At 52.7% G+C, this 25,667-nt stretch overlaps 1 protein-coding gene across 2 annotated transcripts in view; it reads right to left on the minus strand.

Annotated features, from left to right (window-relative positions):
* The window catches only part of CLMN (calmin), a 107,731-nt gene that overhangs the window by 15,538 nt on the left and 66,526 nt on the right, over nt 1-25,667 (minus strand). For both annotated transcript variants that reach the window (XM_080807504.1, XM_080807505.1), the window contains exons 2-7: nt 17,163-17,224; nt 12,598-12,693; nt 10,051-10,134; nt 5,194-5,286; nt 3,267-3,457; nt 1,197-1,390 (exon numbers count right to left, since the gene is read on the minus strand). In XM_080807504.1, coding sequence (XP_080663630.1) covers nt 1,197-1,390; nt 3,267-3,457; nt 5,194-5,286; nt 10,051-10,134; nt 12,598-12,693; nt 17,163-17,224 — 720 coding nt within the window. The remainder of the gene's footprint in view (nt 1-1,196; nt 1,391-3,266; nt 3,458-5,193; nt 5,287-10,050; nt 10,135-12,597; nt 12,694-17,162; nt 17,225-25,667) is intronic.

Consider the following 25,667-nt stretch of genomic DNA (forward strand, 5'->3'; position numbering starts at 1 on the left):
TCACTTTCCAAGTTCGGCATTCCCCAGGCGGCGTCTGGTCCCGGAGGACATCCTGTGGGACGCCCGCTGAGGTCCGTTCAGTAAGATGGTCACTGCTTGTTATGTCTAAATGTGACTATTTCCAAAACAACCTCAGTGTCCCCCGGGGGTAGGAGACCTAAGGAGAATTTTGGTATGCCCATGAGCTAGGCCACTGTGTAGAAATGTATAACAGAGGCACGGCAGCAACAGGCACAGCGCTGCTGTCATAATTACAACGCTAAGTTAAAAAAACAAAAGACAGGGGCGCCTGGGTGGCTCAGTGGCTTAAGGCCTCTGCCTTCAGCTCAGGTCATGGTCTCAGGGTCCTGGGATCGAGCCCCACATTGGGCTCTCTGCTTGGCAGGGAGCCTGCTTCCCTTCCTCTCTGCCTGTCTCTCTGCCTCTTTGTGATTTCTGTGTGTAAAAAATAAATAAATAAAATTAAAAAAAAACCAAAAACAAAAACAAAAGACAGGCAGTGGGGACGGAGAGCGCGGTTATCACGAGGAGCACCGAGCGATGTACAGCACTGCTGAATCACTAGACTGTACACCTGAAACAGATATGACACTGTATGATAACTATGCTGCATTAAAACAAAAAACTTAATTACAAAAAGTAAAATACAAAACCAGAGCTGACCCTGGAGCGACTCGGGTTTGAACTGGGCGGGGCCACTCATATGTAGGTTTTTTTTTTTTCCCCCCAGAAAACACGGTACAGTCCTATAAATGTATTTTCTCTTCTGTATGTTTTCCTTAGTAACATTTTCTTTTCTCTGGCTTACTTTACTGTAAGAACACGCCGCCTAATATATATAACGTACAGAATGTGTTAATTAACTGGTCATGTTCTCGGCAAGGCTTCTAGTCAGTAGTAGGCCACTGGCAGTCATGTTTCTGGGGGGTCAGAAGTGACCCGTGGATTTCCAAGTGTGGTGGGCCAGTCAGCACCCCTACACCCCACGTTGTTCAAGGGTCACCAAATGATCTCAATTATACAAAAAAAAAAAAAAAAAGTAATGAGACGTGCGGAAAAATACGAAGGGGCAGGGATATAGGAAATACAAACACGTCTTCATTAGATTTTCTGTATTTTCCAAATTTGTCTACATCTTATGTCACAAAAATCGTTAACAAGCAAAAAAAGAGAGAGAGAGAGAGAACGAGCGCTACCTTCTGGCTCCAGGAGCCTGGGGATGTGGAGGGCCTCGTGCGCGATGCTGAAAGCCTTCTCCAGGTTCTCCCGCATGGAGTCTTCCAACGCCTGCTTCATGTCCACCAGGCTGGGGTCGATGGCCTTGATCACGGCCAGGAAGGCCATCCCGCTTCTCCAGCTGCCTGCAAAGTCCTGCACCGCCACGCCGTACCTGCAGCAAAGCAGCCACGCCGGCCACGCCGGCCACGCTGCGGTCAGGACAGGCTCGCCCCTCCCCAGCGAGGAGCCCACACGTGGCCGCCTCACAGGCCTCGGAGCCCCCTGAGCTGCCGACTCTCGAGGCCCTGGGTCCCGGGAGAGCGGTGGGGAACCACTCAGATCTCCCTTTCCAAGGAAACAGAATAATGTTAGAATAATAGAAGGGAAAGGTATAATTTGCACTGAGAGGCCAAATATAGGAGCTTGTGCTCCCAGATTCCCAGACACACGAAGGAGCGACTCGCCACACTGTGCATGCTACAGTGAGGGTCACAACAGCCCGTCGGGGCGTGCGGTCAAAACCCGAGGTCACAGCCTGGCTGCCCCCTGTGCATTCCCAGGGGCGTAGCCACGCTGTGGCGAGTCCCGGATCCTCTCTGACCCTCAGCACCTCGGTTGTAAGATGAGGATTGTCTCATTACGACCCCTTGGCGGCTGTTGGGGGGATGCGTTAGGTTTTGCCCACGTGGCACACACAAGCCACCAAGTAAGTGGCAGCCAATGTCATTATTCCTGTCAAAAACATCAACAATCCACAAGTGAGGGACAGAGAGAGAGAGTCCTGCCAGGCACTGATTTCCTTTAGGATTCATCCCAAGACACCACCCGTCTCCCAACTGTGGTCACTGACCTCTCTGAAAAGAGAGTTTCATTTAGAAATCGCTTGAGATTGCCAAGAAGCTGGAAAAGCGGGTACAGAGCGCTCTCATACCATTCATCCGGCTTCCCTCGCGCGTCTTCTGTTACCTGAGTCAACCGCCACGAGCGGGACCCTGACATTGGTGGGAAACTACTGAGCCACACACCTCACCTGGATTTCTCCAGAGGCTCTCCCGTAGCGGGCGGCACAGGGTACAGACCGTGGCCATGGCCATGATGCAGACACAGACCCGGTCCGCCATCCCGCGGACATGACTTCTCCTTGACTGTCCTCTCTTTCGGCTGATTTATTTTTAAACCACATCTGAGGGTTGTTAGTGTTCACCGACTCTATCATGCTCGACCCCTCGGTCCAAACCCAGAGATCCAACTCTCTCCTCTTTTTTCTTTTATCTTTTATTTCCATTGTGTGGGAAGAAGGGGCCCGATGAGTGCTTGTTAAGTGCTATAGGACCGTGCAAGGCGCTTTCATGAGCTTGCGGCACTTAATCCTCAGGGTCCCAGAAGGCGGGTAAGTTACCATCGTGCAGGTGTGGCTGTGATGTGGCAGGAGGGCAGTGGGTCTCTGTGTGGCCCCGCAGGGGCGTGGCTCTCATTCATCACAGGTGACCTAACGTTCCAGCCTTCCCTGCCCAGGGTTCAGAGCCCGGGGGCCCCAAGGGCCGTCAGCTGGCTGCCAGTAAAAGCCTGACACAAAATTGCAGAGAGCCCCGACTTGCTGGCACGGGGTCACCCAGCAGCCCCAGGACCTTTGCTCTGGGTCACCTGTCTCGGTTTTGGCAAGGTTACACCTAACCGAGCACGATACAGCCTTTATCGTTCCTAGTGTTTAAGTTGGTGCAGACTCTGAAAGAGCCCCTGAAGCTTGGCAGTGGATATGTACCTGTCATGAGGATCCAAGAGCCTTTCTCACTTTGGCATTAAACGGGGCAAAGCCCCTTTGATTTGTATTCCAATCTTCCTGTCAGTTTTCTGCAAACCAAGCGCTCTGCAAATGCAGCTCTGTGTGTGCAGAAACTGCACACGCACAGCGCTCCCTGCTCTCAGAGCCTCTAGGAGGCAACAGGTGCATAAGTTAACACATGCTGATGCCCCCTTCCTCTGCCCCACTCGCCGCCCTCGGCCTGACGACAGCTTGTGCCGGGTGGGGACAGGGCGCGAGGGCTTACTTCCTCGTCTTCCTCTGCACCCACGCCAGCAGGGTCCTGATCGCCTTCCTCTGATCCTTCACCGCTACTGCCAGGCTCCTCTCTGCGGTGGGCGTGGGTGGGAAGGAGGAGTCGGAGTCTGTGCCCCCCGAGCCAGGCGACAGGCTGGAAGATGGAGAGTTTCTGCTGAGATTGCCCGTGAGCTCCTTAATCTGGAAGGAAAAACGGCATTTCAGGCCCCCGAGACAGTCCCAGGGCAAACCCTTCTCTGCCCCCCGGCCACAAGGAGCCTGGCTGGAGGGTCCAGCTCACGCACAACCAGTTCTCCGTACAGGGAGAAGCTGCTTCCTAAAGCACCCGTGATGGCCAGACGGCTCTGTGAGGCTGGTGGTGCGTGTAGACATTTCCCAGGGAAGCTCATTTCTTCCTGGAGTCTCTCTTTTGGGGCTTTGGCCATGCACGCCTGCGAGGTCTTCCTGACCTGCTTCTGCCTATACCTTTCCTCCCATGGCTTATTGGCCCCAGGACGCAGGAGGCTGTTTCAAGCCCCACGCCTGTGTTCCTCCTGGTCCTGCCGCCTGGATGTTCCTTTCCTCCGTCACCAGATTCCTGGCTCCTATCATGCGGCTCTTGCAAGAAATACAGAACCCCAGGCCCTGCCCCAGAACTACAGAATCAGAATCTGCATTTCAACACCTCCCCCAGGCAATCTGTATAATCTGTACGCACAGCGAAGTCTGAGAACGGATCTAACGCACTCCTACTCATCCTTTAAAACCCAGCTCGGGCGTCACTTCCTCTAGGAAGTTTACCTCACTCCCTTCCCTACTCTGAGACAGTTGCTCGTGCTCTGCATTCTAACAACACTCTGCTCATACTTTGATCAGAACCTGCACCACACAGTTCTGTACTATGGGACTGCCTTGTCTGTGGTCCCAGAGTGTCAGGAGGGCAGGACTTTGTGTGTGAAGAGCCTGGCACGTAGGAAGAACTCACTAGACATTTACTGAATGAATGAATGAATGAATGAACGATCGGGGGTAGATTTAAGGCCTTGACCTTGGACACATTTTCAGGATGTTTCCAGCATCGATCAGAGAGTCTAATAAGAGACATTAGTAACTGAAGCCTGTATATAACACTGTTTTTTTAAGGGCTTTTTTAAGTTCAAGGCTCACACAGAACTGGGTCTGTTGTCTGTAAACCTTGTTTGTGCGCATTCCTCTTAGCAACACAAGCACCGAGAAAAAAGCCCCAACACACTGCCTCTGGGCAGGTCACTGTTACTCTTGGCAGGACAATTCAATGATGAGCCAGGACTTTCTATTTCAGAAGAGGGGATTTTAGAAGACAAAATGTCAGCTTACTCCCTCCTGCTCGGGGACAAGAACTTGAGCTCGTTTGAAATGCCACCTTCAGACTCCAGCCACCAATTCTGTCCTTCCCTATAAAATCCGCGTTTCCAAAAACAAGCTGAAGTCGCTAAGGAAGCAGAGCAGGGTCTCACCTGTCACACGTGCCCCTTCCCACAGCCATCCTCCCTACCGACTCCTTAACTCTCTCTTCTGCGCGTCAGTCATTTTAACAAAGTAACTCCAAGCTCAGTTTTTGGTTGGAGTGACATTTACTTCATTCATTCAGTAAATGTCTATTTCCCCGCTTTACAACAAAACAATTTTCTGAAATAAATCTGTAACTCCCTAAGTCCCAAGGGGACAGCTCTACCCTTCTGGAGAACAGAGCTCACGTCCCTAGTAAAATCACAGGGACCCAGATGGTCAGCAATCAGATGGCCCCTGGTTCTTTCTCAAGACGCAGAGAAGTCACAATCCATCAGGAACACGATCTCACAGTCTCCCTTGACGTGCCCCCTTCCCACCCTGCCCCATTCTGCTGGCCCTAAGCAGGCTCAAGGAGATCATACTGTGTGTCACAAAAGTCACTTTACCTGGAAAAAGAGGATTATGTTCCATATCAGCCCAAGAACCAGAGAGGGGTTGCCGTCTGCTATTTCTGCTGCGTCGATGCTAACCAGTTTAACCTGCAGAGAAGCAATTGAGGAGCTTAACGTGGAGCCTTCCAGAAGGTTGCAGCCTGTTACTTTGTGATGCCCTCGTGGGCCTCTCGCTCTTTCTCATCTGTATCACTCAGGCCTGCCCGAGGCCACCTCAGGGACCCTCGCGTGCAGAACACACGTAAATGAATTATTAAACGTGTCCACAGTACTTACCAGTAGATGCTATCATAAACTCCTCATAAGGAGGAACTCAGTTCGACCTCACAAGCACCCCACAACGTAGGTGCTTCTGTTATCCCTACGTGTTGGGTGAGGAAATCTCACCGAGGCCAAATGTGACGTGCCTGAGACCCAGAGCCGGGAAAGGTCTTGGTCACTGTTTTCAAGGAGAGATGGTGAGTGCCCGCTGGGTCTGTTTGTATGCCGCCCCAACAGCACAAAACCTCCAGATTTAACACATTTTTGGACAAACAACAGAGCACCACCAGCAGCAGTCGTGGACCACTGATGGCTAAGATATTATCCATTGCTAAGTACAAACAGCGGCTTGCGGGGGGCGCCTGGGTGGCTCAGTCGGTTGAGCGTACAACTCTTCATTTCGGCTCAGGCCATGATCTTGGGGTGTGACATCGAGCCCCGTGTTGGGCTCCTCACTGGGCGCGGAGTCTGCTCAAGACTCTCCCCCTCTGTGCCCTCATCCCCTTCCTGCCTCTTTCTCTCTTCCCTCAGAGGGAGAAAGAAAGAGATAAAGAGAGAGTGTTGGTATAAGACTTATACCCTGAGTGTCTGCACCGTTACACAAAATACACAATATTTTGGTTAAAATGCTCCTATTATAGAAACTCTTAGGGGACTAACCTATTTATTTAACTATGTTCTGACCACAGGATGATGCTCTTGGTGAATCCCTACGGCACTCGTTTTCCAAGTGTGTTCCCTGGGCCAGGGGCAACAGCACGGCCCGCGATTTGGTTAGAATACAAATTCTCTCCTCATCCTCCCAAATCAGGAATCAGGAAGTCCGAGAGTGGGGCCCAGCCACCTGCCCTTGGAACCAGCGCTCCCGGTGATTCCGATGTGCGCTCAGGGTTGAGGACGTCCCTTTATCCTGCGAACAGAATCCGAGTGCACAGATCCAGGCACAGATCCGCACCCTTCTTCTGGAAAGGGCAGGAGATAACCACAAGGGTTTGCGGGCCACCCCGGCCTCGGGCACATTGGCTTCTTTCCTTCCCAACTTCTCTATAGAAGTAAAAACCAATCTTTGGGGGCAGAGGGGAGAATTAAAGTCAGTCAAGTTCTCCTCCCAAATCCACCCTGCAAAATTCTGCCAGGAGACCCTGGAAAGCAAGAATGAGGAGAGCGTCTCGCTCAAATACTCCTCTCTCGCTCCTCCCCGGGCCTTTTAACAACTGTCCACACGGGTCTCAGGTCCTCTCAATGTGTCAGACGGATCTGATGAACCCCGTCGGCAGGGCCGGCCTTTCCTGATCGGGGGAGAGACGCCTGAGGTCCCCGGACTGTCTAGCAGAGAGCACACGACGCCGGCAGCTCGAGCTCATCACCAGCAGCTGCGAGCCCAGAAGGAATCCGTCAATGTTGTGAATTAAAGGGCTGATGGAATTCGGGTCCGGCGTTCTCTCCGCGCTCCTCAGGGGCAGCCCCGTCCCGAGGGAGGAGTCACCCACCACACGGGGGGCCTGCTGTCTCCGGACCCCCTTCGCTGACGGCCCCCCTCCCATCGGCGGCTCCCTGCACTGGGATCAAAGCAGCCCACGGGCCTGTCTCGGGCCTCACTTCCACCTGGAGGAAGCCGAGCGCGGCCCTCTGAGCTGGGCTTTTATGGGAAACCTTCCCAAGCCAAAAAATGCCGGAGCGGCCTTGTCGGGAGATGCTGAGTAGGCTGGTGGACCAGCCCCGGAGGGTGACAGAGGCCAGGCCTTCCCGCCTTAGCTGTGGGCTTCCCCAGTCCTACCTGCGCGCCCGACACCCCGGTCACCCCCTGCCAACCACGAAGGGATCATGGCTCCTTTGGATGCCCCCGGTGCGACCCGCAGCGTGCTGGCCATGTGAGGCCTCTCCCGCCGGACTCCAGGCTCCCCGAAGGCGCAGGCCTGCTTCTCACGCAGCCGTGTGTCCCTAATCCCGGGCACAACCCAGGCCCACAGAAGACACTTGTTCAATGTGCTCCGAAGGGCTGTTGGAAGCAGACCCGCCATCTCCGCTGCCCACACTACAGGCCCAACAACGCGGGGCAGCGGACAGCGCAGGGAAGGGCTTAGGGGTCGACCAGCAGGAAGGAAGAGCAACGAACCTCCCAGGCACTTGTTCCAAGGCTCTACGTTATCACAAAAAGGGCCGCTTTGGGGATGGGGGAGACACTGCCCAGAAGAGCCATGCCCGGTGCTCCCTTCCAGAAGCAGAGATGTGGGGGGCAGGGAAGAAGTCAGAGCAGGTGCCCACGGGGCCCCGGCCCAGGGCCAGCACTTGGCTGACCTCCACCGGGCCGGGCGCACCCAATCCTCAATGAGCTTCTGTGTTTTTATCACTTTCATTTTACAGATGTGGGGACTGAGGCTCGGGGAGAGTCGGCCTGATTTTTCCGGGCTGGAAGCCCACCAGGTGTGCCCCAGGACCCGTGCTCCGAGCACCACAGGAGCGCCGACGCCAAGGTGAAGTCAACGCCGCAGACCGGCCAGACATTTTCATGAAATGCGATGTGCTTTAAAAAAAAAAAAAATGGCTTAAGGCGCCTGGGTGGCTCAGTCAGTTGAGCTTCTGACTCTTGACTTCGGCTCAGGTCACAATCTCAGGGTGTGAGACGACCCCCCCTCTAGGCTCCGTGCTCACCGGGGAGTCTGCTTGCGTTTCTTTCTCCCCCTCCGCTGTTGCCCTCACGCATGCGCACTCTTCCTCGCTCTCTCTAAAAGTCTTTAAAAAAAAAATAGAACAGCTTTATTGAGCTGTAACTCACATTCCATTCCAATTCACCTGTGTAAGCTGTATCCGTTAATAGTTTTTGGTATATTGATGAAGGTATGCGCCTGTCATCACAACGACAATTGTGATGACAATTTTAGAACATTTTCAGCACCTCAACGAGACTCCATACCCTTGAACTATCACCCCTCTACAACCCTAAGCAGCCATGAATCTATTTTCTGTCTTTTTTTTTTTTTTAAGATTTTATTTATTTGACACAGAGAGAGAGAGCACAAACAGGAGCAGCAGCAGACAGAGGGAGAGGGAGAAGCAGGCTCCCCGCTGAGCAGGGAGCCCAATGTGGGACTTGATCTCAGGACCCCGGGATCATGACCTGAGCTGAAGGTGGACGCCTAACTGACTGAGCCACCCAAGTGGCCCTATTTTCTGTCTTGAAAGATTTCCCAGTGTTGGACTTTTCATATGAATGGAGTCAAAGAATAACGTCCTTTGTGTCTGACTCCTGTCCTACGGCACAATGTCTTCAAGAGTCCACCATGTTGTACTTCACACTTTTTCATGGGTGAATAATATTCCACCAGGGGGGCCCAGACCCACTTTGTTCATCCACTCATCTGCTGATGGACAGTTGGGTTGTCTCCGCCTTTCTTTTCTTTTCTTTTTTTAAGATTTATTTATTTATTTGAGAGAGAGAGAAGGGGAGGTGAGAGGGTCAGAGGGAGAGAAAGAATTCCAAGCAGACTCCATGCTAAGCGTGGAGCCTGACTCGGGGCTCGATCCCAAGACCCTGAGATCCTGACCTGAGCTGAAATAAAGAGTCATCTACTCAAATGACTGCGCCACCCAGGCACCCCGAGTTCCCTCCCCCTTTTTGGCTGTGTGAAAGCTGCTGTAGTAAACTGTACCAGGCCTCCTTGCTGCCATCACCTGAGCTCCCTCCTGTACCTGGAGCTTTCCCCACACTATGGGAGGCGGAGCCCACCTCCTTCAAAAGGGAAAGGGCTTTCCCTCTCCCATGGCAGCGTGGACCTGGACAGGATCCAGGCATGGTGGCCCAGGCCTTTGAATCTGAACGTGTGACACTGAGAGTTCATTCCAGGGGCCGTACAGTGCCTTGTGCACACGGGTCCTTACACTGTGGGGAGGCGGGCTCTGCAATGGTCCTGGCGCCTCACACCCCTGGATTCCCCGACGCCTCAGTCCAGTAAGGCACTCGTGGGTGCACTCGGCAGCCCTTCCACAAATCCCTTTTCTGCTTACAGCAGCCCAGGTCAGCTTCCGCTGTTTACCGTTAAGAACCCCACGTGTGTTGCACTTGAAGTTTTCTTGCACGCTCCGACACATGGGGCAAGCTGCGGGCTTTCTACCCGGGGTTCCTGGTGAAGCTTTAATGGAAGAGCAGCTCTGGAAATTTCATCCCTCTAGGATCGTCCCTCCCCACTTTTGAAGGACATGAAGCGAGCCCAAAACACAGAAAAAGCTAACTTCAGTCTAGAAAGTTCCTTGCTAAGAGGAAGTGCCCCACTGTGGCACGCTCGCTGTATCATGCTACAAAGGGATACAGAGGGAAATGAGAAACACTAAAGTCAGAGGGCCAGCCTGCTGGTCTACCCTTCCCGCGGCTGGGTGCCCGGCAGAGATGGCGTTGGATGGGCAGGCCGCAGCGGGCAGGGAGTCAGGGGCCATCGGTCCAGTTGAAGGTTGGCCGGAGGGAGTCCTGTTATGTTTAAACTTAAATTTTGCCGTGTTAGCAGGGTCCCCTTTTCACGCTTCTCCTGTGACCGGCCCTCGTCCTTCTCGTTGCAAAAAAAGCTTGTGTTAACAAGATGTGTTTCAAATACTTACGTTGCTATCTTCCAAAAACTTAAGCGCTTTTGCTATGTTGTTCAACCGGAAAATACGATGGGATGAGGATTTGTATTCCTGCAGCTGCAAGACAGAACAGAGCAGACAAGTAGTGACTCCAGCAGAGGCACTCCATGGCGGGGGTGCTGTGGGGCGGGACTTTGTCGCTCCCTCTTTCTCATTAACCCCAAGAGAAAGTTAGGGGCTCGCAGCTGAAACCCACCCCTTATGTACGGTCCTTGGGACTTAAACTCACTTGAGTTGGAGAACGGGGAGGACCTAGGCAGGTTAAACAGGGGACAGATTTGTCAAATTGTTCTCTCTGACCCGGCTCCTGGCTTTGATATCGACCCCCTCCAGAGACCCCCCAGGGACGCATCCTCCTCGCCACGCTGATGGTTTTGTCAGGCAGGGAGCACCAGCCAGGGCGTCCCCACAGCTGCTAAATCAGCCAGCAAGTCCCTCCTGCCAAGAGCAGATGTGTCTGTTTTCTGCCAGGAGCTTTGTGGACAGTTGTCCCGGGTCAGAGAGAGAGGCAGACGGACAGACAGGCAGAGAGAGAGAGAGAAGGAGACAGAAGGAGACAGAGACAGAGAGACTTGCAGAAGCTGAAACTCTGAGATGGTAGTTGACCATCCCCAGGAAGCACATCCAGTTGGGTGGGTTAACGTTACCCCGCTAACTAGTCGGAGTCAGCTCCACCGGCGGAGACCTGCCAGCCAAGCTAGTGGGCAGGCAGAGGCCGGTTCTTGGCTGGGCTCCAGAATCAAAGACCCCCCAACCCAGGCCCACCAAGGACATGGTGTCTATCAACCAGTGGCCTGGACTGCCGAGTGGGAGCTTGTGTCGCTGGAATCACAGAACAAGGAAGGAGGATACACTTTTGCAGGAAGCCTATGGGGACTGTGCTGCTGGCTCATTATCAGCCCTAAGGAAACGAACCCTGTTTTTACCACAGTGGGTCCGTCCCCTGTGAGAGTTCATTATAAGATTCTGCACAGCCCCCTGTAGTGGCAAACAGGAATCTCCCATTTTGCTTTTGGGAGGTGAAGACGGGAAGGGTTAAAGGGGTACGATGAGATCCCAGCTACAGTAGATCTGAAAGCAGGATGGGCTCTTGACTTTAACTATAATTAGAAGTAGACCTAGAGAGGTCCGCACTGGCCAAGCTACGTGCTGGCAGAGTTGTGACCCATGGCTGTGCCTTCCCTTCTGCTGCCACGGGGCACGGAGGCCACATCAAATGCTAGACTCTAGAATGCAGTTTCTCAGCATCAACAGCACTGGCATTTTGGCCTGGTCCCCGTGCCCCCTCAGTGGACATCTGGCAACGTCAAGTGACAATTGTTGGCTGTCATCCCTGGGGGTACGACTGGCATCCACTAGGTAGAGACCAACGCTGCTGTTACAGATCCTGCAATGCCCAGGACAGTCCCCACAACAAAGAACTATCAGACCCAAAATGCCAACAGTGTTGGGGTTCAGAAGCCCTGCTCTGGAAAGGGGAGAGAGAAAGGACCAACCTGCACACATCGGACACATACAACATGGAGAGGCAGGTCGGAGATCCACAGTAGAATGACCCTCAAACTTGGCTGCTTCAGTACAACATGGTCCTATCACAGTCGCCCCTAATATGTGGTTTCACTTTCAGGTGACTGCAGTCCAGAAGCCGAGGACCCTCCTTCTGACATGTGGTCAGAGGGTCAGAGTGGCCTCATGCTTCGTCATGGACCTACGTCACTTCCCCTCGCTTCCTCTCACCACGGGGGCTTGATGTCATCTGACATCATCACGAGGAGAAGGGTAAGGACAGGACAGTAAGGCATTGTGAGAGAGGGAGAGTTCACAGTCACATAATTTATTTTTAATTTATTTTTTTCATGTTCACATAATTTCTATGACCATATGTGGTGATAGAATTGTTCTATTTTATTATTAGTTATCCTTGGTAATCTCTCACTGTGCCTAATTTCTAAATTAAACTTCATCACAGGGATGTGTGTATTGGAAAAAACATAGCATAGACGGGGTTTAATACTGCCCCCAGTTTCAGGCATCCACTGGGGGTCTTGGCACATATCCTCCGCAGATAAGGGGAAATGACTATACTTATGAGAAGGTTCTAGAAGCCAGCAGTTGTAGTTTTAGCCTCAGGTGGGTGATGGAATCCAGTTGGCAAGATGCCTTTCTCCTCCAACTTCCTGATTCTTGGCTATAGTTCTAGTTACTATAATGCCTGGAGAGCTAAAGTTTAACGATCTAGTTTCCATCTTTACCCTTACCTGACTCCCGGAAAATACTGAGCATTTATTTATTTACTTACTGAAGTGTATTTACTTTAAAAAAAAAAAAAAGATGCTGCTTAGCTATCCATGATTATATCACTCTTGGTCACTGAGAAAGGAATGTCACCCTTCCAGGTTTCTGGTCATGGGATCACACATGGCCAGGCATGGGCACATACATGTAGTTGTGTACTGAACACAAACCAGCAGTGTTTTCCTTTGCATCCGATGTCTCCCTCACCCTCTGTGACATACGTACCAGATTTCGCCCAGACAGGACTTCTAACAAAGCCATTAGGATTTTGCCATCTTGTATATCAACGAATAAATCTTTAACTTCTAGAGGTGGGTTGCACTGTTGAAGAAGCGGAAGAAAGAAGCTGATTAGTGGCCTGTGTAATTCACCAAACTGTGCCCGAGCTGCAGGTCTCCCCCAGGAGAAGACTTCTATGCATCCAAATCTGGGTAGTACAGGCAGTCCCTGGGGGCAGGGGGAAGGCATACCTGGGCTGGTGAACCGTGGAGGACACTTGGCACCAAAGGGCTGATCACAAAAGGGACCTTGGAGATACCTGGAACCCTGAGATCTGGGACCCCCCCAATCCCCATTACATTACATCCACACTTCTCCTTAAGGGGAGAAGGAAAGGGCATTATCGCCCTCCATATAATAAAATGACTCCAGCAGGACTTCCAGGAAATTACCTAGTACAAGCCATTCACTTTAGATTTGGGGAAACTGAGGCTCAAAGAGGCTAGGTGACGCCCCCAGTATTTGGGCAGATCTGCTCTTTCGTACCATCAGTCCTGTTCCTTCATCAGGATGCACCGGCTGCCCGCGGGCGCTGTCCAGACCCACGCCACGATGGCATGATGCTGAGTCAGTGACCCTCTGGGCCTCAGTGCAGTGTCACAGGGATTCCCTGCCTCCCACACTGCTCCATCTCTGAACGTGACCATCCCGACGTGCCAGCTGACCCTCACCAATCTTCAGTCCAACTCTGGAGCAGGCGGGACCCCTGGCAGAGGGAGCCAGGAAGGCGGTGAGTGTGCGTGACTCAGCTGTGGTGAGTAGGGGCCGGGTGGACAGGCTGGACCGCTGGCTCAGGAGGAGAATCCCTTCTCTGCCCCCCACCCCCACCGAGTTTGTAGGCCTGTTAGAGAACTCGATGGCTGGGAGGCTGATTTATCCATAGGTGTTCATGCATGTTTCTATGTTTAGCCACGAAAGTAGTCCATGCTTGTTATTACAAATCAAACTAATTAAATTGTATAAAAATGTTAATTAGCATTCTGAACGCCACTCCCTCGGTTCCTCCCCAAAAGCCAGGCTTCTGGTTAACCAGTGTAACCTCAAGACGCTCCTCTTACCTGTTCCACTAAGAATCAAGGGAGTTAGCCCTACCTGAGTTCAAATCCAGGCTCTACCCTCAACAGAACTGGGCCTTGGGTGAACTGGAACTTGGGCCTGGGCCCGACTGTCCTGGTCTGTGAGGTCTTAGAGCCACAGGTAGGCTTCCCCGGGGCAACTCGGCTCCCACGATCTGGAGCATGAAGGAGGCCTGGGTGGGAAAAGCTGGAGCCTGCCTGGGGTTTCCTCTCTGGGCCTGGATGCAGAGAGATCGACTGTCCAGGTGAACTGTGTGCACCAGGAGTCTGGCTGGACGTGTGGCCTGGGGGCTCCCAGGGCTGCCTGGAGCCTGTCAGTCAGAGGCCCCAGCACACAGATCTCCAAGCATGTTTTTCCTGGACCCCGGCCTGGAGCAGAACAGCTTCAGGGTGTCCTAGGGGGACCTGGGGGTGCTGAGAAGGAGGCTGATCGCTTGCACCCCATCCTTTCGTCAGAGAGATTCAGCTCTTACTGGCCTTTCTTTCGGGTTCGAGGTTAACACTTTGCCTGAAGAAAGGTTGCTGTTGACCAAACCAGCTTGTTAACAGGTCCTCCAACGCCGTATGATTAGAACTTAGCGTACAGAATCGCAGGGAACAGACTCTAGAAATGCACATTTGTAATACGCCCTCACCCCAGCGTGAATTCTCAGTTTAGTTTTTGGTCGTGGGGCTTTTGGCAATATTGCAACAGGTGGGCCCTGCTCCTGGGTACAATGAATGGGCCGTTCACACGGGACACAGGACTGGGGATGGGGCTGGCAGCTGGAAACCAGCCAGAGACTCAGGGGTCGGAGGAGAGCCTCAGAAACACGGAGGAGCGGTGGTCTGGGTACCCTTTCCCTCCGGGAAGGCCTCCTTCCTGTGATAGCTTTGGAGGGTCCGTGTGTTCTTTTTTTATGAAGGAAGGTGGCATTTCCTTACCCCTTATATGAGCCCCCTGGCCCCCCGTTAGTCCAAATACAGGCCGACTCCTGCTGCAGGTGCACAGAAAAGGGATCTGCTTCTAGGGCAACAGTGCCTTTAAACCACCAGGCAAATTATTTTCTTTGCAAACCCCCACAGCTCCCTGGGCACATTCCGCTCGGAACATGATGGCATCAGGTTACAGAGACTCTCACGGAAATGTTATTCCTGCTAACTCGAGGCAGAAAAACGTGTCGCCCGGACAAAACACCCCCTGATAGATGGACTAACAAATTTTCCAGGTACCAGCCCCGGCCACGGCCAAGCCTTGCTTGGGCGTCGAACCCGGAGAGTAATTTCCACCGACAGCGTCTGGAAGGGCCTCGGCAGCAGCAAATGGGGCCTTGGCCGGAGGCCACGCGGCGGGACGGCAGCGGGAGACATTGAACCTGCTCCAGCGAAAACATGGCCGGGGCCCCAAATGTTCCGCGGGCTTCATGAGATCGGTATGGCCGAGTAAACAGCACCCCCAGGGCTTTCTTCATGATCTAACTCCTTTGGTAAATGAAGGAATTTTTCCAGAAGCCCCAGACTCCGTAAATATCTCTGACAGCCTTCAAACTGTAGTTAAGCCCAGGTCCCTGAGCGGTTCCCGGGTTTCCTTGACATGAAAGGTTGGTCTTGAAAGTCTCCAGCTTGGAAACATGGCTGTTAATTTCGCCCTGTTTATTAGGCATTGGTTTCAGGTGTTATCTGATTTATTCTCAGAGCGGGGCGACCCACCTGCCCCGAAGAAGGGACGGGGGCCTTGGCCAAGGAGGCCATCCCTGATCCGACAGGCGCGGACGGGGGCTCCCTGAGGCTGGTGAGTGCATGCATGGGTATTTGCTGCATTACGCTCTGTCCTTTTCAGTATTTATTTTTCAATTAAGAAAGAAAGAAAGAAAGATAGAACTGCTATGGCTGCCCTCCATCCACCAGAAGGAATTTCCAGCTAACACACATCAGGCATTAATTTAGGAGTCCTGAGAACTTAGATTGGGGGAACGGTTTCCCTTTTTTCCAAAAATAACATTTCGCTTTATGAGCCCTGCTGAAAATGCACCAAGAGTCAAAATAACTGGCAAGTGATTTGTAACTCTGTATCCTGGGCAGTTCGGGAGCCCTCCTGGGTCCAGGGGACCCCACTGTGCAGGTGTGGGATAGAGGTGTGGGTGGTCAGGGGCTGCTCGGGGAAACATTACCGACCCCAAGGTCAACGGGACGAATTAGAATCTTGGTCAAGAGCTGCACTTCCGAGAAACCACAATTATTTTCTTTGTGATCTCACAGATTTCCCCTATGACCCCTTCTTCTGGGTTAACTCTACGGGCAGTCAGTGGCTGCACCTGAACCTTCTAGGAGGACAGGAGAGAAGAAAATCCACACACCTAACCTCACTAAACTGAACACTGTCAGCTTTATAAGGAAACGTGCAGCGGGCTGCATCCATCGGGGGGACCACAGAGTGGAATTTAAGAAGAAATGATGGGAAGGAAACGCAGCCTGATGGATCAGCTGTCTCTTCATATCATCTCTCCTCCCCCTGCCCTTGGCGAGTTAGAATGTCCCCCGCCTCGGGGGTAACTGATGTGTGTGGAGGGCTCAGAGGGCTCGGATTTCCACCGGCTCAGGCCTGAGCTGGTTATCCACTCTCCAACCCGCCTCTCCTCCGCAGCTCATCCTTCTGTCTGTTTCTCAGGGGCTGAAACAGCCGCTTTGGTTTTATGGTGAGCGTGTGTGAGAAGCCTGCAGACAAAAATGCAATCCCAAATTGCCTGGCCCCGGAATGTCGGAAAGAAAAGGGGGAAAAAGAAGTTGGACGTCAAGTTGAATACAGAGGAGAAGCCGCTGGAAGAGGTTCCTTCTTGGTTTCAGGAAAACCATTTCAGGTCTCAAAGCCTCTTCCCTCATGGGTAACAGGAGGGGGAGTGAGGTTGTCGTGGGGATTGAAGGAGATGTGTGATGCGCAAAGCCAGAGGCACCCGAAGGGGCAGGTAATATCGCTGGTCAGTAGTGATGTTCTGTGATTAGCAAGGGAATCTGGCTTTGTTAAAAGGTGTTGCAGTCTTGCATAAATCAATCCAAATACCTACAAATGACGCTCTCATGGAGGGTCCCCTACTGTCCCCCTAGGACTGGAAGCCCAGCCCTAGCCCCACCTGGGTCCCTCTGTCCAGGGAGGCATCTGGGGTGTTCAACAGCGAATGTCTTCAAACATGCACTCACTGATTGCTATTTAAAGACACACCCCTTCCTTCCCCAACTGGACTGATCGCCCCACGAGGGCAGAACCCTGTCTTAACGTCTGTGTTCCCAACACAGAGCTGGACACTTGGCAGTGAAATGTACTCAGCAGATGTTTAAACGAACGCGTGAAAAAAGCAACAGCCAACAACACCGAGCTACCCCTCCTCTCCCGCCACGCTCCTGCACTGCACACTCACCGATGAATCGGTCACCGAACGAAAGCCCAAGAGCCCCGCTTACCTTCTCCAGATGCAGGTTTACCCATCGCGTAAAGGTCCTCTTCTGCACATTTTCCCTTTCGACTGAAAACAAAGAAATGCCATTAGCTGCGTGAAACAGAATATGGACAAAACACTGCTCTCTTCTTCCCAAGAGGGGTTCCAGGCGGACGGCAGACGGACCCCAGCGTGCCCCTGTATAAGGGAAGCCCTTCCCGGAACGGGGTCCGCGACGGCTTGCGTGGCACCTGGAATCCACTCTCCCTCAGCCCAAGCCCACAGCCCCTTAACGAGAATAAATAACCACGAATTCAGACACACAGAACATGTTCTTTCCGGTAGGAAAACAGGGGCATCTGCCCAACATCACACAACCAGTGAGGTTATTTCCATTTTATTGATGATGAAACAGAGGGACAAACCGCTAATACGCAGCCAAGCTGGGACTCGGCAGCTGGATTCTGTGCGTTTCCCGCTGGCTCCTGAGCTCCACAGGGTTAGCTGGCTTGATGCCCTGGGACCCTGGGACCCTGGGACATCCCCCAAACCCCGCACCCCAGCTCAGGCTGCTGCGCCCCTCAGGAAGCTTCCTTGAAATGTCCGAGCCTGGAGACTCCTGAATTACTAAGTTCTGGATTTCAACATATTGGAGGAACATATCACATATGCTTAAAACCATTCCACGTTTCTTTAGCAATAAGAAAACGGGAGGCAATTCATCTCCTGGGGGAGCCAAGGGGCTAGGGTTTTCTGTAGCCACTATGGTTCTTTTTCCCTCTCAGCCTCATTATTAGGTAGACAGTGGTGCCCATAAATCAAATTTTAATATTGTGGCTGTCAATCTTTTTAATTGAAGAGCCGGCAGACAGTGATTATGCACATTAACTGCGTTTTTCTCATTTTCCTCCTCTTCTGTAAGGAAAGGTCACTTAGCAAGCAGGCGTAGGAATTGACGATCTAATTCCAGTAAACTGTGTTTTGTGGGTAGAAGAGGAGGAAGGGAAAAGAAATTGATAGAAATGAGGGAGGAAGGGACGGGGGCATTTGCTGAGAGCCAGGGCTACAGAGACTCAGGGTTTTCCAGAAGACTGGGGCGCGCCCCGCCTCCAGCCCCACGTGGGACCTTTCTGCCTCTGCAGTGTTTGACATGGTATGGGTGTCCCATAGCTTGGCGGCCATTTCTCTATTGATGGCACTTGGCAGTTTCCAGTGTTTCAGCGTCACAAGCAGTGTGGCAGTGCACATCCTTGTGTAAGTGCCCTTCTGAGGGGTTTTTTGGGCACAAGCGTTTGAATGTATGTCTCACGCCTGACAACTGAAAAGTGCAACTGCAGGGTCTCAGTGGTAGGCACATTTAACATTTTAATAGCTACTTCTAAATTGCCCTCCCAAAAGGCTGCCCTGGTTTATCCACACACCCCCCCACCTGTCTTTAAACAAGTTTATGGGATTGTAAAGTATTTATACACACATTCAAACACTCAGGCTGGTTTCTCCATATGGCTTCAGAGAGAGCAAAGTGCGTCCCCTGAAACAGAAGTGCATTCAGTGAAAGCCTGAGAGAACCTGGTTTGGACTGTTGGTTTAACTACGTGGAAGGCTACAAAAGAGGAAGCGGGTGTCTGTTAGTTTATGTATGCTTCGTGTATCCATCCAGCCCCCGATTTGTCCATCTATCCATCCCTGCAATTATCCATCCATCCAGCCAACCACATATCCATCCATCCATCCATCCATCCATCTTTCTATCCAACCACGTATCCAACTATCCATCCATCCAAACATGCATCTATCCATCCTTCCATCCATCCATGCAACCTTCCATGTATCCATTCAACCAACCTTCCCTCCTTCCACCTAACCAAGTGTCTATCCATCCATCCATCCATCCATGCATCCTTCCATGTATCCATCCAGCCAACCTTCCTTCCTTCCTTCCTTCCACCTAACCAAGTGTCCGTCCATCCATCCAACCATCCATCCATCCACCATGTACCCATCCATCTGTCCATCCTTCCATCCTCCTGGCTGATAGTTCATCAGTGATCATTACATGCTAGGAACTACGCCAGACCCTGTGGGCAAAGTCAGAGATAAAGAACACATTCATGGTGGGACTTCTGGGTGGCTCAGTCGGTTAAGTATCTGCCCTTGGCTCAAGTCATGATCTCAGGGTCCTGAGATCGAGTGCCGCATCGGGCTTCTGGCTCGGAGGGAGCCTGCTTCTCCCTCTGCTTGCTGTTCCCCCTGCTTGTGCTTCCTCTCCCTCTCTGACAAATAAATAAATAAATAAAATCTTTTTAAAAAACCACATTCATGGGAATCTGCACTCCAAGAATTCACAGCTAAGCAGGAGAGAAAACATGGAAGCTACAAGGCACATATGAAGACAAAATAAATTACAAGTTTCCAGGGCTGACAGGGATGAGAGGAGGTAATTTCAGACCCCGGGGTGGGGGGGGGGTACTCCTCCAGGGGTCCTAAGAGGATTCCACAGTAGAAGTGAGACATGGAGAAGCTCCTGCAGGCAAGGGCAGTGTCCCAGCCCCGCCCTGCCCCACACCCAATCTCTGGGAAGCTTCATTTCCCTTCCAGCCACGGCCTGTGGGTGAATCTTAGCAGAGATTAGCTTTGACAGCAAAGCCGACCCACGGGAGGGCAACGTGATGACGGAAGACACCAGGGGACCGTGAGACTAAATCACAAATAACAGATGAGTCCCAAACTGAAATAGGGTACGGAGACTATAATTTCTGGACCTGAAACTGGGACACATTGCTCAATACACAGGAGAGAGAGACTGTGCGAATTTAGCCTGCCCCAGAATAACCCCTGTGAGCCACACACCACTAGCTGTGCAACCTTGGGCAAGTTCACGACTGCCAACATACCCTTGCCTCAGTCTCCCCTCTACAGGAGGAGGAAAACTGTGCCTTCCTCACAGGCATGCGGTGAAGATTCAAAGGCATCACCCCCACAAGGCTCCCCTGGCAGCTGCTAAGGGAGGGCCACCTGCCCGGGCCTCACGGTCACACGGCGCACCCGGGACCCGCAGTATTCCGTCTGCCGTCTCGGCACCAAAGTCTGACGATCTTTCATGACCTTCTCCATTTCGAGATACCCACCCCCACCCCACAGGCTCTTTCTACTGCTGGCCTGCCAAGACTCCATAAACTTTATATAGTTTCCATAAATCCCGTGGCCCCTTTTTTCCTCCGCACCTATCACGTTGTAAAGGTGTAGGGAGCGATTTCTCTGGAAGGGGTCTGGCCTTTTCACGGAGTGTTTGTGGGGCCCGGAGTGGGGGTGCTGGGGAACAGCAGAGCAATAACAGAGCTATAAAAGCACCATCTCCGGGCCTGCCTGGCTGCCCCGGATGCCCCAGTGTGGGGCAGGCTGCAGGAGGAGGAGGACCTCGCCAGCCCCGGGACCCGCGGGAGGCAGGCAGAAAGCAAAGCCCAAGCTTTGGGCACAAAGCCACCGTCCCGCGTCCCCCCTCCCCTGGCGTGACTCTAGCCCCCTGCTTTGCCAAGAATAGACAATTTCAGGGGTGCCTGGGTGGCTCAGTCGGTCAAGTGTCTGACTCCTGATTTTGGCTCAGGTCATAATTTTAGGGTCGTGAGGCTGAACAGAGCCTGCTTGGGATTCTCTCTCTCCCTCTATCCCATCTCACCCACATGCACACATGCTCTCTCTCTCTCTCAAAAAAAAAAAAAAAAAAAGAATAGGCAATTCCAAAATGTGACCTTTCTCCCTTTTCAGGCCACCGGCGGCCCGTTCAGGAGTTGGGAACCACAGACAGAGGGATGTTGGCCTGGGAGTGAAAATAGACTGATTCATACCGTGGTCTTCTTTCCCTACGGCCACACTTCCCTTTAAACTACTTCCTCTCTAACATTTCCTCTGTAATATCTCTGCTCTTCCTCACCCATGAGAAAGGCCTGATGGTTTATCTGTCTATAAGCATATGCTCGTAATAAGAAAATTAAATTACAGGAAAGCACAGAGAAACAGATCTAAAATCTGTTGTTGAAATCTTATTACATCCAGAGATCACCACTATTGATAATTTATGGATTATCCTTCTAGAACCTTGTGTGTGCACACTCACACTCACACACACTGACACACACACACACAGCTAAAGCACGAAGATACTCACGTACGCAACTCGAATGGGATCAGCAAATGCCTCGGTGTTTCTCAAAGTATGGCCCACAGATGACTCACACCAAGACCTTCCGGGGTGACAGTTAACATGCTAATTCCTGGACCCCATCCAAGACCTCCAGACTCACTCTTTCTGGGGCCTGGGCCTGGGAACTTGCATTTAATCAGCTTGCTGGGTGACCACGTGGCACACTCTGCAAACCTGGGTCTAACCGAGAAGAGACCGTTGGCACAACCTCTTGGTTCTGTTCAGGCGGTGTCTGGCGTGCACCGGACCTGTCACCAGGCATGGAAAGAACAGGCTGTCCGGAGCCTGGTACATAGGTGGCACCGGAGACCAAAGATAGGGGACACAGGTACGGTTCCCAGCTTGTCTTCCGGCAACAGGCAAAAAAAAAAAAAAAAAAAAAAGGCATTTCTTGTTCCTTCATTGTCCAAAGGGCTCTTCCTGAGAGTGGCTTTAGTCCTGAATTCATACGCCTCTCTGACTCCCCAACAGATGAACCAGAATTTACTAGAAGGACTGCAGACCAGAACTCCCACAGGGGGCCTTCACTCTGCAATGTCCATTGAGACGTGTCAGCCGGGAGCATTTCTTTCCAGCGTCAGAGGCGCTGCCTGGCGAGGGGCGGGAGGCAAACGGGCAGGCTGAGGCCTCATCGCTCTCCTCCTCGGCCAGGCTGCTGGGCTCAGCACTCCACATCCACCTCCAGGAAGTCCTCTGGCTTTCCTGCGGCCCTGGACCTACTGCCCACGCTGGGCAGGCCCTATAGGGGCTGAAGTCCCCCCAGAGGCCTGGCTCCTAGCCAGTGGTGCTCAAGCAGGGGGGGGGTGCCTCTGTCCCCGTGGGACACCTGGCAGCATCTGGGGACGTTTTGATTGTCACGGAGCAGAGGGTTTGACTGGTATTTAGCGGCTTGAGGCCAGGGACGCAGCTCCTGACCCTAGCATGCTCAGGATGGCCTCTACCACAGGACAGATTAATCCAGCCCTGAATGTCAGCAGCGCCCAGGGTGAGAAGGCCTGGAGGGTTGGCTATGGGACCTCCCAGCCGGCTCCCATCTCAGCCTTCCTGCCACAGAATACAGAGAAAAGCTCCAGCAAACGAGAGGTCTGCGGTATCTTCCCAGAGAAACTCTGTTTACCCATCCATACAATGGGGCTCATGATACCTACATCATGGGGTCGTGAAGGTCTTAGCCATTGCAGAAGGGCTTCCCCACTGTGTGTGTGTGTGTGTGTGTGTGTGTGTGTGTGTGTGTGTGTGTGATGCACGGCAGTGACTCTTCAGGTCATCAGGCAGCCGGGGAGAGGGTGCAGGAGGGGACAGACGGGGGCAGGGGCAGTGATGATGGGCCTTCCACGGGGCACAGCATTCAAAGGGCTCAGCCCAGAGCAGGGCATGCGGCACTGCAAAACCCCGGCTGCCCCCATTACTGCTCACCTCCTGGCGTGTGACGCAGCTCAGGAACCAGACCTGCCCGTCCTCACCGTTCACGGCCCCTCACGGGCACACGTGCTCCTGCATCCTTTAGTCCTTTAGCAAGTCCGGGACACAAGCTCCTTTTTACAAGTCGACCTGGCGGCCGTGGAGGCCGCTCCTTTCGGTCAGGTCAGCGCTTGGGAGGGGACAGCAGTGGCAGTGGGGGGCGCATGGGGTCACATTCCCAGGACTGGGACAGCAAGGGCATCTGGCTAAGGGGTGTCGGTACCCTGGCTATGTCTGGTGGGCTCTGCCTGTCTCCAGTGGGAGAGTCACCCACCCCTCTCTGTCCAGGGGCAGGCAGGGTGGTGGGAGGGCTCCACACTTTCCTATCGTTACTTCTGTTTGGCGCAGGGGTGAGTTCCTAGCATGTGCCCACTCCCATCCGCTAGGCACGGGACAGATGGCCATCTCAGCTCCGGGGGACAGCTGCAGGCCCCACTGGGGACAATCTCTAGGGCTTCCTCTGATAATCATCTGATCCAGAAAGCCTTCTACCAGCAGCCTCCTGAGAGGCTTACACAGACTCTCCCATTCTTGCCAAATATTCCTCTTTTTATCCATGGCTCAGACCCGCTCTCATTTGAAGTGTCCTCCTTGGCTCACATCGCCCGTGCCACCCTCCTCCGTCAGCTCGGGCTGGCCCGGAGGATCTTAAACAGAGACGGAGAGATAGCTCCCTCTCTCTGGTCTCCCGGTGGACTGCCAGCAGCCCATGCAAGGACACGTCCCGCCCGCCCCCACCCCCAGAAGCACCCAGAGAAGCCAGTGCTCCAGCAGATCCCCCCTGGCCCCCGGTCCTGCTCCTGCTGGACCCCCGGGAGCTCTCGGCCACCCCGTCTGGCCGTGGTTTTGCTCCTTTCCCGTCTTTCAACACCTCCCAGAAACACAAGCTCATTACACGGCCCCATGCTGGTTCACTTGAGAAATAAAACTCAGAAACAAATTAAACGGCAATTTCTTTTTCAACAGGAGAGAGGGGCCAGGCTTCAGGAACACCAGGCCAGCATTCCTTGGTTCCGACTCCTGGGGGCCACTTCCCCCACCGGCTCTGGTGGTATTAAAGCCAAGGCCTCCATGTGGTTTTGCACCCGCACTGATTTTGCATTTAATTTCCTTTGTTTTTCCTCCCTGAATGTTTGCTCTGACCTGAGTTCCTTTTATCAAGACTTTGGTAGTAAAATGCAAAACCCTCCTTGGGACCACAGGCCCAGCAGCATGCAACTTACTATTGCCTAAGCGTGCAGAGAAGTGGCAGGCCAGAGCTGGCCGAGCTCGGTCACCCTCTCTCTGGCTCCCGCCTGCTGGCCTCTGTCCCTCGGGCAGGCGGGGGAGGCACCCAGGGGCATCGCAGACGGAGACTACCGGTGACCTGCTCGAGCTGGTGCAAACCAGTGGTCTTCCCAGTTTGCACCACTAGAGACTCGAATAAAACTGCCAAGCTCATTCTAACTGGGGACTCAAATCCAATTCTCTCACAGGTCCCAGAGGCCACCAATTAACATACCACGTCCTGCCCCGCCATGCCCCTGCTTCTCAGCTGCTCCAAAACACATAACCCAGGGCTCCACAGAGCTAGTCCCAATTACACACCAAATTAAGTTTTAAGCTATATATATATATATATATATATATATATATATATACTGCCTGTAACAGAAATAAAAAAGAAAGCCGCTCTAATTTTTTTCTGCGAGCGATTCTGTCTAACCTCAGCGCTAAACCTCAGTCCACTTTTATGATGACGGATGACGCCAGCCAGTCATAAAAACCCAAGCTTGGGAAAGCGACTTTTCACATCTACGCAGATAGGCAGACCAGGGTGACATGACCCGTCCAGGCGGACCGCCCTGCCGTGTCCAGCTGAAGGCGAGACGGGGACTGAAGGAGCCCCACGTGGATCATTCACACACCCCTCCAGGACACAGACAGTAACGATGACACTCAGCCATGGGTATAACCCTGTCCTGCCAGGTTCTACAAGGACGGATGGAGAGAGAGAGAGAAGGAGGGAAGGAAGGGAAAAAAGAAGGAAAAAAAGGTAGAGAAATATTCTCTTCACACAGCATGGAGGCTCACCTCAGGAAACTCCTGACACCGAGATCCTTGGGGGACTGCACTCTGCACAGACTCTGGTGATTTTTTTTTTTTTTTAACACGAGTGTTTTCGTGAAAGTATTCTGTCCTCTGAATACTGAGTAACTTCTAAGGCACTGTTTTCTGAACCACATTCTGTAGACTACTAGTTTTCAAAGGCCTCTCAAAAGAGGAGTCCAAGAAGTCTGGGAAATAGCAGTCTATTAAAGGTTGTGATAAGTCCTGCAATTAAAAGAAAAAATTCTTTAACTTGGTAACCAAGCTCGTTTGAAGCCAGACCACTCTTCTGCGTAAAACTGATCACAGCTTCCTTGTAGGCGTCTGCTTTGCAAATGCAGAGAGATGTTCATTAACAAGGGACGTCTCCACTGGGTCCTCACAGCCAATGAACCGGGCAGCCACACGTCCTGGGACAGACTAGCATGTGTTTGCCAAACTCTGTTTCCTTTTCCCCTTGGGCACATAGCCAAACTATACTTCCCAGCCCCCTCCTTGCAGGTGGTGGGGGCCTCACGACTGGGTCCCGGCTAACGGTATATGGGTGGGTCCAAGGTAGGCCACTTTCGGAGCAGGCGCGTACAATCCGCCATGCTTTGTGACCACTACACAAGGACGATTCCAAGGACACAGAGGATGACAGAGCCACAGGAGGGAAGGAACCTGGACTCCCAATTCTCCCCTTGGACAAGGATCACGCAGAGACACTGCCCAATGAGGAATATCACGGTCGGACCGCTGAGTGAGTCAGAAACACGCTGTCCCCGTGTTAAGCCACAG

Source organism: Martes martes (assembly GCF_963455335.1).
Source record: "Martes martes genome assembly, chromosome: 7".
Taxonomy (NCBI): Eukaryota; Metazoa; Chordata; class Mammalia; order Carnivora; family Mustelidae; genus Martes; species Martes martes.